This window comes from Strix aluco, chromosome 2 (genome assembly GCF_031877795.1).
Source record: "Strix aluco isolate bStrAlu1 chromosome 2, bStrAlu1.hap1, whole genome shotgun sequence".
NCBI classification, from domain to species: Eukaryota; Metazoa; Chordata; class Aves; order Strigiformes; family Strigidae; genus Strix; species Strix aluco.
This window is the reverse complement of record NC_133932.1, coordinates 106262545-106274980: the sequence shown is the minus strand read 5'-3', so window position 1 is coordinate 106274980 and position 12436 is coordinate 106262545. Positions and strand designations below refer to the sequence as shown.

The following is a 12436-nucleotide window of genomic DNA, read 5'->3' as shown; positions in this document are numbered from 1 at the left end:
TCTGGGGTTATTCAGCCTGGGGAAGAGAAGGCTCCAGGGAGACCTTATTGCAGCCTTTCAGTACTTAAAGGGAGCCTATAAGAAAGATGGGGACAAACTTTTTTAGCAGGACCTGTTGCAATAGGGCAAGGGGTAATGGTTTTAAAGTAAAAGAGGGTAGATTTAGACTAGATATAAGGAAGACATTTTTTACAGTGAGAAGGTGGTGAAACACTGGAACAGGTTGCCCAGAGAAGTGGTAGATGCCCCATCCCTAGAAACATTCAAGGTCAGGTTGGATGGGGCTCTGAGCAACCTGATATAGTTGAAGATGTCCCTGCTCACAACAGGGGCATTGGACTAGCTGACCTTTAAAGGTCCCTTCCAACCCAAACTATTCTATGATTCTATGTACGTGAATGCATTCATAGTGAAGCTGCTCACAGGTTTCACTAGTTTTGGCTGTGCTCCCTTCCTGTATCCTCAGCTGTCCGGTTACTGCATCATTTGTAAGTTCTCTTCTTTCCCTAGGAAAATCTGAACCTGGCCCTGAACTCTGCTTCAGCCATTGGGTGCCATGTTGTTAACATTGGAGCTGAAGACTTAAAAGAAGGGAAACCTTACCTGGTTTTGGGTCTTTTATGGCAAGTCATCAAAATTGGACTTTTTGCTGACATAGAGATCAGCAGGAACGAAGGTATGTATGGCTCTTCGTTTCAGTGCTCTACTGTTATCACTGAACAGTCTTTAGGATAAAGCTCTTCTAAAAAAAAAATCTTAATTCAACTTTTTCTTCAAGTATTTGTTGCCTGTCTTTTTGACTGCTCTAATTTCCCTTGTTCTTCACAAGTTTCAGCACTCCAAAGTCCAAGGCTGTGTGTAGGCTTATATGTGCAGAGCCAGTTTCATGCTCACTGAATCAGGAATGATGGTCTACACCCAGGTATATTGGTACTCTGACACTAAATCTGGGATAAGGAAATGCTACACTGCATTTGGGAAGCTTTGCTCTTTTCTTGCTCTTGATTGCCAGACATTTCCTCTTTCTTTGTGAAATCATAATTATAGAAACATAGAATAATTTAGTGTGGAAGGAACCTCTGGAGGTCCACCCTGGAGGTCCTCCGGTTCAGCCATCTAACTACCCCCTTACAGCAGAACCTGTCTCAAGGTTAGACAAGATTGCTCAGAGCCTTTTCCAGTGCTGTCTGGCAACCTGTTCCAGAGCCCAACCACTCTTGCTGTGGCATTTTTTTTCTTATATCTAGTTGGAATTTTCCTTCCTCCACCTTGTGACTGTAACATCTCATCCTTTTGCTGTGCATACTGAGAAAATACAGCTCTGGCTCCTCTGCAATTGTTGAAGACAATACATTTTCATCCCTCAAACTTCTTCCCAGGCTAAACAAACCCACTTTTCTCATTTTCTTGTCATATATCACGTAGGCCACTCCAACCATCTTGGTCTCCCTCCATTAAATTTGCCGCAGTTTGTCAATGTCTCTCTTGTTCTGGGGAGCTCCAAACTGCACACAGCACTCCAGATGTGTCTCGTCAATGCTGAAATTATCTGTGAAATAGCTTCAGCGTGAGGCTGTGGGTGTGTACATGCAGTCCACATGGCACCTCATCTTGCTGCTTTATTCCCTGTGTCTCTGGGTAGTTCGTTCAATGAACAGTGACACTTCTTTCCTCCAGTTACCACACAGGTTCACTTCACCACTTCATTGCTTCACCCCTTGCACATTTCTATCCCTTTCATAGCCAGAACCACCAGTTTCCAAAGTTCCCACTTCCCATTCCTTTGTAGGTAGCTGCTTAATAGCTATTTTTCCCTTTCTAGTATTTTCTCTTTCACTTCTCATCTCAGACTTTGGTTTGTCAGGGTAGACAAGCCAAGATCATTTTGATGTCTCTTCAGGTTCTCTCTTTCCCTGATAGCCCTTCTTCGCAGCTGTTCCAGGTGAAATTCCCTTTTCTTGACTATGGGACACTTTATTTCCAATGAGCATTCATAGCCACATGGTATCAAGGCAGTAATACATCCCAACCTCTAAGAGAAATACCTGGGATGCACTGATATCATGTTTGGTTTTCCCCTGGTCATATCACATGGTGGCTCACAGTAGCTCAGAAGACATCTAATACACTCAAGTTGTTCTCATCCTCTATTCATATAAGCTTTTAGCTAATAGGAGTTATTCATATTAATTCCCTAGTGAATGTCTTTGAACATGGCGCTATTAAATTACATTCCATTTTTATTACTGTCATCTAGTTCTTTCTGTCTGATTTCCCAATCGTCCTCTGTATTGACTATGCCACCTAGTGAATATCATCATCAAATTTTTAGCACATTACTAGTATTTCTGCCAAGATAATTGATACAAAAAAAATTATAACATTAATCCAAAAATCAATCCATGATCAACTTCACAAGAATCCTTCTTCCAGCCTACTTCTCTCAGTGTTAACATTGTTCTCTTGATAAAATCCACTGTCTGCTTTCAAATGATTCTATTATCCCCTTCTGGTTCAGCTTAACCCCACAGCACCCTACGTCAAATTATCTATGGAACTCCAGATAAATTAGGTCTCCACTCTTTCCTTTATGTAGCAAATCTATATTTCTTTCAAAGAATGACAAAAGATATTGGAAGGAGATCAGACTAGTGTGACACACTCTCATTCTACGATCATCTTTCCATTAAGATCTGAGGCAAGGAAATTGGGTAGTTCTTAGACCACACTGAAATTGTCTTGCATTTCTATATGATCCACTACTAGATCCACAACTAACAGCCTTATCATTTTATTGATGAGACCTTTTTTCTGTTTACGTATGTCCTATCATGATAACCCAACTTGAATTTTGGCAACACTTTGGTTGCTCACTTTTAGAAACTAGGGTAGCAAAATGTGTAAGAGAGAAAATATTTACACATTCTCCTCTACAAGTATTCACAACATCATTCATTTTTTCTTTTTTCCCTGCTTAGCCTTGATCGCTCTTCTGAGAGAAGGAGAGAGCCTGGAGGATCTGATGAAGTTGTCTCCAGAGGAACTGCTGCTCAGGTGGGCAAACTATCACCTGGAGAATGCAGGATGCAACAAAGTTAACAACTTCAGCTCAGACATCAAGGTATGAGAAACATTGACCAACAATAGCAAAACAGCAGCTCCACACCCAAATCCCTGTCCTCCAAACAAGGATTGTGCACTGAAACAATCCAAGCAGCTGAGACTGCTCTGCTGAACACATGGAGCTGGGTACCTTTTAGTGGGGTTTGCCCTTCTGCTCAGTAGTATTCCTCCTCCTGACCTCCCAGTCACCGTTGCCAGCCCCAGCACACCAAATGTTTGGGAAAGGAATAGCTTTTGGATCTGGACTTCCTAAATGCCTCTTGACCTGGCTTTGGTTTGGAAGAGGCTGGACCTTACCCAGACATGTAACTAGGTGTAGGGGAAGAAGATGGGGCTCTTCCAGTTCTCTCACTTGATCTTTCCTTCAGTACAGCACCTGGGTTATGCTTCTCTGTCCCAACCTTTGCTATAACCCTGCATGAACTTACCTGCAAGTTTTAATTCAGTGGGACTATCAAAAATAATATAGCTAGATGGGGAGGCACTTGCAAGGATGGCTCTCTAGTCCATGCAGCATATTTCCTGTACTTGGGACTTCATGGGCAGATTTCAGCAGAGCTTTCTCTGTAGGACCTTCATTCTTCCTAGACAGATGTATTTGAACCGCAGTGGTGCACAGTGATGAGTTTCAGACACTAAAGTTACAGAGTGAGGCCCATCCAGCATCCCAGGGCTGCAGGGGGTATGTCAGGGCAGGTGTCTAAGCTGGCTTCCAGGAAAGCCATGGGCCATGACCCGACATGTCTGCTCCCACCATAGGATGGGAAAAGCCCCACTCCAGAGATGCCTGGTTGTAGGCTTCACCAGGGACTGAAGCATGAGAAGTCATTTACCATGACTTACTTGACATACAGTAAAAAACACCAGAGAAGGCAACAGGAGAGTCTGAGAGTCACATTTGACAATACAATTTTTATTGTAACAGATTTTTGATTCACTGGGTGGAGGTGGCTGGAGAATATCCATGGAGAGGGAAGGGAATGCAGTATTTCCCATATTTCTGTAGGCTGACCGAGAGGACTATAATGCAACTGATTAAATCCTATCTGCAACTGAAAGATAAATTGCACTTACTGTACTTACAGTTGGGAAATAAGGCTCACGTTTACCTCTGAGGCCAAGACTTCAGCTTTTACAGCCATTCTCTAATTGTGTCTCCCCACCTCACTTCTGTTATAAATAACCACTTTCTAGATATGGTGGGTGGTAATGCAGATCTATAAGATTTACAATAATTCAGGTAATCTGCTTTATATTTTGAAGAGCATTAGTTGGGTTAGTTAGTCAAGTCCCTAGACACTAACAAGTAGCTTTATTTTCAGTTCTTTGGGTTATTTCTGAAGTGAGATTAATATTTTCCATACATGTACTGGGTCTGGCTAAGCTGGAATTGGTTTTCCCCTATAGCAGCCCTCATGGTGCTGTGTTTTATGTTGGGAGCTGGCAGGGTGTTGATAGCACACTGGTGTTGTGGCTACTGCTGAGTAGTGCTTACACAACACCAAGGCTCTTTCTGACATTTCCCCCCCCAGTGGGATGGGGTGGGCAAGATCTTGGGAGGGGACACAACCAGGACAGCTGACCCGAACTGACCAAAGGGATATTCCGTACCATATGACATCTGCTTGAATATAAAGCTGGGAAAAAGGAGGAAGGGGGTGGGGTCACCCTTGGTCCTCCAAGGCAACCACTACGTGTATCAGAGCCCTGCTTCCTGAGAAGGCCCGACATCACCTGTTCATGGGAAGTAGAGAATAAATCTGTTTTCTTTTTTGCTTCTGTGTGCAAACCTTTGCGTTGCTTTGCTTACATTAAAACTGCTTTTGTTTTACCCACAAGGGTTGTTTTTTTTCCTATCTTATTTTCTTTCCCCCTTTTTTGCCCTGTTGAGAAAAAAGGGGGAAGGGAGGGAAGTGATAGAGTGACTTGGTGGGTACCTGGCATTTAGCCAAGGTCAAACCACCACATTTCACAAAAGATTAAAGACGCAACATGTTAAATCCTTGTCTTGTTCCTGCCCTTTTGCCTGAAAAATGCTGATACTGTTGTTGGTTTTAACTTTTGTCCTTGAAAACTATGCTTTCTCTTCCATAACTGTTCCAGCGTTGCTTTGAAATCCACTTTAAACATCTGCTTTCTCCTTCTGCATTTTCTTTTCTTAAATGCTCAGCAGCCTGACTTCTACAGCATTATAAAGGTATGCGTTTTCTTGTCTCTAATTTAATGTTCAGATTAAGTCAATTCTAATGTCTCTTTGTTGTTGCTGTCCTTTTTGTAAGTGCAACATACAGCATTTTGTCTTGTGTGTTGAGCGTTCTGCATATATATTGGCTCAGGGAAGAAATAGATCTGGCAAATACAGGATAAAGTAGGAATTGCTAAGTGCTTCCAGCTTAATTAATTTAATTATGTAGCCCAATGATTGATGTAATAAAAAAGAAGCATGCAGGCACATTGTTCAGGCATGCAAAACCTGAGCTTTAGATGTAATTTTTCCTCCCTTTAATTTCTCTGTCTGTCACAGGACTCAAGAGCTTATTACCATTTGCTGAACCAAGTTGCCCCCAAGGGAGATGAAGAAGGCATTCCGGCTATTACTATTGACATGTCGGGATTAAGGGTAAAATGAGATAAGTTTAGAGTAAATGCCGATATTTTCTGTCTGTTACTTGCATTGCTGGCCAACACACAGTTGCACTGGGATGCCAGAACAAGCAAACTCTTTTTAGCATTGCAACATGATCTTGTATTTCAGAAATCAAAGCTTTCAAAGAATAAAATTATTTGCCTTTTGTTAGATATTATTGCTGAAATTAATAACCATTGAACCACACTGATAAACTACTAGCATGTAACAAGTATATTTAAATATATTTATTTGGGAATTTCATCAAGCCATCCCCTTTTTTATGGAATATAACTGTAAAAGCAATATGGTGAGATGGCTGGATAGTAGGTAACAGCCCCACACCTAGCTCCACGTGCAGAGACCCTGAGTGGGTCTTGCGTGCAGTGCCAGGCAGTGGGGTGAGGCTGATGGCCCTGTTTTCTGCCGGCGCAGGAGAAAGATGATGTCCAGCGAGCAGAGTGCATGCTGCAGCAAGCAGAGCGGTTGGGCTGCCGGCAGTTCGTCACAGCCACAGATGTCGTCCGGGGGAACCCAAAGCTAAATTTGGCCTTCATTGCCAACTTGTTCAACAAATACCCTGCCCTGCATAAGCCAGAGAACCAGGACATTGACTGGAGCTCTATTGAAGGTAAGGAAAATGCAGATAAAGGATGTTTCTGGACACCTGTGCCACAGTATCCCCAGCTCTGAGTTGATAATTTGTTAACTTAACCTTATGTTGTTCAGACATATATTCACTGCAGCATTAGCACAGGCAGTCTTGAGAAAGGGAGGCAGCTCTTTACATTCATGTAGCTTTTGGTATTGTGTATGTCTGTTCTGTGGATAGCACATGTTAAAAGACAAAAATGTTTGTGGGATGTCTGAACCAGTATGGACTGTTGAGTGTGCTTGTTAGTTGAAATTAGAGTTGACCTGGCATTCCCTTAATTGAGAATACAATTTAAAAATCAGATCTTGCATAAACTTGCTTCCTGCTTGCACTGGGTTGTGGTCAGGGCCAAAATTGTATGGATCATTTGCTGAGCTTCAGGTTCTTCTTTCTCAGCCTCATAGTGAAACTGTTCATGCTGGGGCACAGGCTGCTCTTGAATTCTTGAAGGCAGCCCAGTCTCTTCCCTGTATAACAACTAGTGCAACTAAGAAAAGGTGACTGGTGATAGTGGTAGGTGACTCTATTCTGAGGGGTATGGAGGCACCCGTCTGCTGACCTGACACACTCTCTAGAGAGCTGTGCTGCTTAACAGGGGCTCATATCAGGGATGTCACCAAGAGACTACCGAGCCTCATACAGTCCACTGACTGTTATCTGCTGCTGTTATTTCACATGGCAACAATGATAACAGCCAGGAGCAGTCTGAGGAGTAACAAAAAGGATTACAGAGCCCTGGGAACGGCGGTAAGGGACTGGAGCACAGGTAGCTTTTTCATCAGTCCTCCCAGTCAAAGGGATGGGGTTTGAAAGGGCCAGTTGAATCTGGCAGATCAACAAATGGTTATGGGACTGGTGCCACAGCCAGGGGTTCAGCTACTTAGACCATGGGACTCGCTTTGAGAAACCTGGTCTACTGGGGGCTGATGGGGTCCATCTGTCAGAGAAGGGGAAGAGCATGTTTGGTCATAGGCTTGTCAAGCTGGAGAAGAGGGATTTAAACTAAAGTTGCTGGGGGAGGGGAGCCTCAATCCATCCCACTCCTACCAGTTTGATGTCACTGCCAGCAATAGATGCCCAGAGCCTGGAGAGGGATCACAGGTCAGCAGGAGAGCACCTGAAGAGCAGCACAAAGGAATTCCAACCAGTAAGTCAGCTTCATCAGGGACCAAACTTAAGTGCCTCTATACAAACACACGCAGCATGGGGAATAAACAAGGGGAGTTAGAGACGTGCACACACCTGCAGGACTGCGATCTTATTGGCATCACAGAGAGTGGTGGGCTGACTCCTGTGACTGGAATGTTGGAAGGAAGGATACAGGCTCTTTAGGAAGGACAGCGGGGGGAGCCAAGGAGGGGGTGTCACCCTCTATGTCAGTGACCAGCTGGAGTGCATGGAGCTCTGCCTGGGGATGGATCAGAAGCCAGCCGAGAGCTTATGGGCCAGGATTAAAGGGAAAGCAGAGACAAGAGACGTTACAGTGTGGGTCTGCTACAGGCCACCTGACCAGGTAGACCAAGCGGATGAGGCCCTCTATAGACAGATAGGAGCAGCTCCATGTTCACAAGCCCTGGTCCTCATGGGGGACTTCAACCACCCTGGTATCTGTTGGAGGGACAACACAGCAGGGCATAAGCAATCCAGGAGGTTGCTGGAACACATTGATAACTTGCTTCTCCAAGTGAGAGAGGAGCCAATAAGGAGAGGTGGTGGGATGGACCTTGTTCTCACCAACAAGGAGGGTCTGTTGAGGAATGTGAAGCTCAAGGGCAGCCTTGGCTGCAGTGCCCAGGAAATGGTTCAAGATCCTTAGGGCAGTGAGGAGGACACACAGCAATCTTGCTACCCTGGACTTCAGGAGAGCAGACTTTGGCCTCTTCAGGGATCTGCTTGGCAGAGTAGCATGGGATAAAGCCCTGGAGGGAAGAGGGGCCCAAGAAAGCTGGTTAATATTCAAGGATCACCTCCTCCAAGCTCAGGAACAATGCATCCCAACAAAGAGGAAGTCACGCAAAAATGCCAGGAGGTCTGCGTGGATGAACAAAGAGCTCCTGGACAAACTCAAACACAAAAAGGAAGCCTACAGAGGGTGGAAGCAAGGACAGATAGCCTGGGAGGAATACAGAGAAATTGTCTGAGCAGCCAGAGATCAGGTTAGGAAAACTAAGCCCTGATAGAATTAAATCTGGCCAGGGATGTTAAGGGCAACAAAAAAAGTTTCTATATGTATTTCAGTGGTAAAAAGAAGACTATGGAAAATGTGGGCCCTCTCTGGAAGGAAATGGGAGACCTGGTTATGTGGAAAATGGAGAAGTCTGAGGTTACTCAATGACTTTTTTGCCTCAATCTTCACTGGCAAGGGCTCCCATCACACTCCCCAAGTCACAGAAGGCAAAGGCGGAGTCTGGGAGAATGAAGAACTGCCCACTGTAGGAGAAGATCAGGTTTGAGTCCATCTAAGGAACCTGAAGGTGCACAAGTCCATGGGACCTGATGAAATGCATCTGTGGGTCCTGAGGGTACTGGCAGATGAAGTGGCTAAGCCACTATCCACCCTAGTTTAAAAGTTATGGCAGTCTGGTAAATTTCTGGAAAAGGGGAAGCATAACCCCCATTTTTAAAAAGAGAAGTAAAGAAGACCCAGGGAACTACAGGCCAGTCAGTCTCACCTCTGTGCCCAGCAAGATCATGGAGCGGATCCTACTGGAAACTATGCTAGGGCACATGGAAAATAAGGAGGTGATTGGTGACAGCCAACATGGCTTCACTGAGGGCAGATCGTGCCTGACAAATGTGGTGGCCTTCTGTGATGGAGTTACAGTGCTGGTGCATAGGGGAAGAGAAACTGACATCATCTACCTGGACTTGTGCAAAGCATTTGACAATGTCTCACACAACATCCTTGTCTCTAAATTGGAGAGACATGGATATGACAGATGGACCTCTTGGTGGATGAGGAACTGGCTGGATGTTCACACTTAAAGAGTTGTGGTCAATGACTCGATGTCCAAGTGGAGACCAGTGACATCTGGTGTTCCTCAGGGGTCAGTATCGGAACCAGCGCTGTTTAACATCTTTGTTGGTGACATGGACAGTGGGATTGAGTGCACCCTCAGCAAGTTTGCTGATGACACCAAGCTGTGTGGTGCAGTTGACACGCTGGAGGGAAGGGATGTGCCATCCAGAGGGACCTTGACAGGCTGGAGAGGTGGGCCCATGCAAACCTCATGAAGTTCAACAAGGCCAAATGCAAGGTCCTGCACATGGGTTGGGGCAATCCCATGCACAAATCCAGGCTGGGTGATGAGTGGATTGAGAGCAGCCCTGAGGAGAAAGACTTGGGACTAGTGGATAGAAAACTGACTATGAGCCAGCAATGTGCACTCACAGCCCAGAATGCCAACTGTATCCTGGGCTTCATCAAGAGAATTGTGGCCAGCAGGTCAAGGGAGGTAATTCTCCCTCTCTACTCTGCTCTTGTGAGACCCCACCTGGAGTGCTGTGTCCAGCTCTAGGGCCCCCAATATAAGAAGGACATGGACCTGTTGGAGCAGGTCCAGAGGAGGCCACGAAGATGATCAGGGGGCTGGAGCACCTCCCTTATGCGGACGGGCTGAGAGAGTTGGGTTTGTTCAGCCTGGAGAAGAGGAGGGTCCAGGGAGACCTTATAGTGGCCTTCCAGTACCTAAAGGGGGCCTACAGGAAAGCTGGAGAGGGAGTTTTTATAAAGGCATACAGTGATAGGACAGGGTGTAATGGCTTTAAACTGAAGGAGGGTGGATTTAGGTTAGCTATAAGGAAGAAATTCTTTCCTGTGAGGGTGGTGAGACACTAGCACAGGTTGCCCGGAGAAGTTGTGAATTCCCCCTCCCTGGAAGTGTTCAAGGCCAGGTTGGACGGGGCTTTGAGCAACTTGGTCTAGTGGAAGGTGTCCCTGCCCATGGCAGGGGGGTTGGAACTAGATGATCCTGAAGATCCCTTCCAACCCAAACCATTCTGTGATTCTATGATTTCAAGGCCAATCTGCATAAATACTACAATATATAGGGTATGAAGAAATACTACATGCTGCATCGTGCTCTCTTAATTCACACGTCAACCAGTGTCTCCTTCTGTTTATGGCTCAGTGCACTGTAAATTCTGAGTTATGGTTTCATCACAAGACACTTATTTTACTGGAGTGTTGTTTTTTGCAGGCCTGTTGATTGATGTATCTGTTGTTTTAGGTGAGACAAGGGAAGAGAGGACGTTCAGGAACTGGATGAACTCCCTGGGTGTTAATCCACGTGTAAATCACTTATATAGGTAAGAGAAGGTATTACACTTCCTTCAGATGATAAATACAGCCAGCAAATTGTTTACAAAACATAAAAACTATTGGACCCTGTAAGAATACATACTTCTTTTTCTTTTTTGGAAAATAAGTTTATCTCTACTAATAGTTTAGTTGGGTTCCTTTCCTTTGTTTTTTGGACAATGATATACCTTTTTATTGTTTTATTGTTTTCAGTGACCTGTCAGATGCCTTGGTTATCTTCCAGCTTTATGAAAAGATCAAAGTGCCAGTAGACTGGAACAGAGTGAACAAACCACCATATCCTAAACTGGGTGGCAACATGAAGAAGGTACAAAAAGCTGGAATAGCTCCAGTATCAATGCCTTATCCTCAAAAGATGTCTCTAGCATTTCAAACAGCAATGTGGGTGCTCATGTTGCTCTCAAGACCCAAGTACAGCACATTAAATGATTTTTTCTATTCAGTGAATAATTTTTCATCCTGAAAAAGAAACATATATTTGACTCACTGGCTCTGTTGACAGGTGAACAATATTTGTAAAGTAAAAAGACTTGACACCTTTTGTGTCAATATTTAAAAACTGCATTTGCAGACCACTTTTCCTACTGTATTAGTCACCAATTATAATGCATCTTCACCATGAGTCATGTGTTACCAGCTTAATTGCAGCCATCTGGATCACTGCCCTCCACATCAAATGAAGACAGTGATGATAAGCATTCTTGACCAGATGCCTCAAGAACCGATCACAGAGTTGCTGCTAAATACAAAGCTTTCTCCCAGCTATCTGGATGAGTAGTTCCATCCAGTTAGGCCAGAGTGATTAACTGACCTAAAATATTGACTGAGACACTAATCCTTTGTCTCAGTGCAATGCTATGATGCTAGAGGTACCCATGAGCCATAGATATGTATTTTCCAAGGTAATCTGTTTTTCATGCCCTGATGATATAACGTTTCCTTCTATGTTAACTGTTTACCATGGTATTTTTGGGATGGAACTGGCTGCTGGTAGTCTAACAGCTGTATTATCAGAGAGCTCCAATGCTCCTGTCTGCCCAGAAGGATCTGGGCTAAGCGATCCAAAGAATTTAAAGTAACAGTGTCTTGTCTTCTTTTTTTCTATATTTTTGAACTGCACTAATTGACCCTGTCATTAACAGCTTGAAAACTGCAACTATGCAGTGGAACTGGGAAAGAATCAAGCCAAATTTTCCCTTGTTGGCATCGCTGGGCAAGATCTGAATGAAGGAAACCGTACGCTCACACTGGCCTTAATCTGGCAGTTGATGAGGAGGTATGGCAGTCAGACACAAACTTCAGAGTGTTTTGGTATACTCAGTTTGCATTGTAACAGTTTCCTGATGCTATCACTGAGAAGGCTCTACAGGCTACAGATTTCTCGCTCCTCTGTTTATACTTATATGCAAAGACAGGCTAACCTTTTGCTCACTCCTAGTTAGGAATGTGATCAGGAAGCACTTTATCTTGTGGGCAAGGCCAGTAGTCGGCTCATGCAGAAGATTATTGTCACTGTATAGCATGAATAAATGTTCATTGCATGGAAGAGAGAAAAAGAAGTTGAAAGGTCTCTGTATCAGGGAATGGGGAGAGTGTACTGGAAACAAGGAACTGATGCAGAAGTTTTGTAATCTGCTACCTGAAGCGGATGAAATTCGGTAGCTCTTCCCACTTTAATGTAATTCTGTGTGTGTGTGTGTGTGTGTGTAAG

At 44.3% G+C, this 12436-nt stretch overlaps 1 protein-coding gene across 3 annotated transcripts in view; it reads left to right on the top strand.

Annotated features, from left to right (window-relative positions):
• The window catches only part of LCP1 (lymphocyte cytosolic protein 1), a 35440-nt gene that overhangs the window by 18369 nt on the left and 4635 nt on the right, over window positions 1-12436 (top strand). For all 3 annotated transcript variants that reach the window (XM_074815668.1, XM_074815666.1, XM_074815667.1), the window contains exons 7-13: window positions 511-676; window positions 2979-3121; window positions 5648-5743; window positions 6185-6380; window positions 10634-10712; window positions 10918-11032; window positions 11868-12001. In XM_074815668.1, coding sequence (XP_074671769.1) covers window positions 511-676; window positions 2979-3121; window positions 5648-5743; window positions 6185-6380; window positions 10634-10712; window positions 10918-11032; window positions 11868-12001 — 929 coding nt within the window. The remainder of the gene's footprint in view (window positions 1-510; window positions 677-2978; window positions 3122-5647; window positions 5744-6184; window positions 6381-10633; window positions 10713-10917; window positions 11033-11867; window positions 12002-12436) is intronic.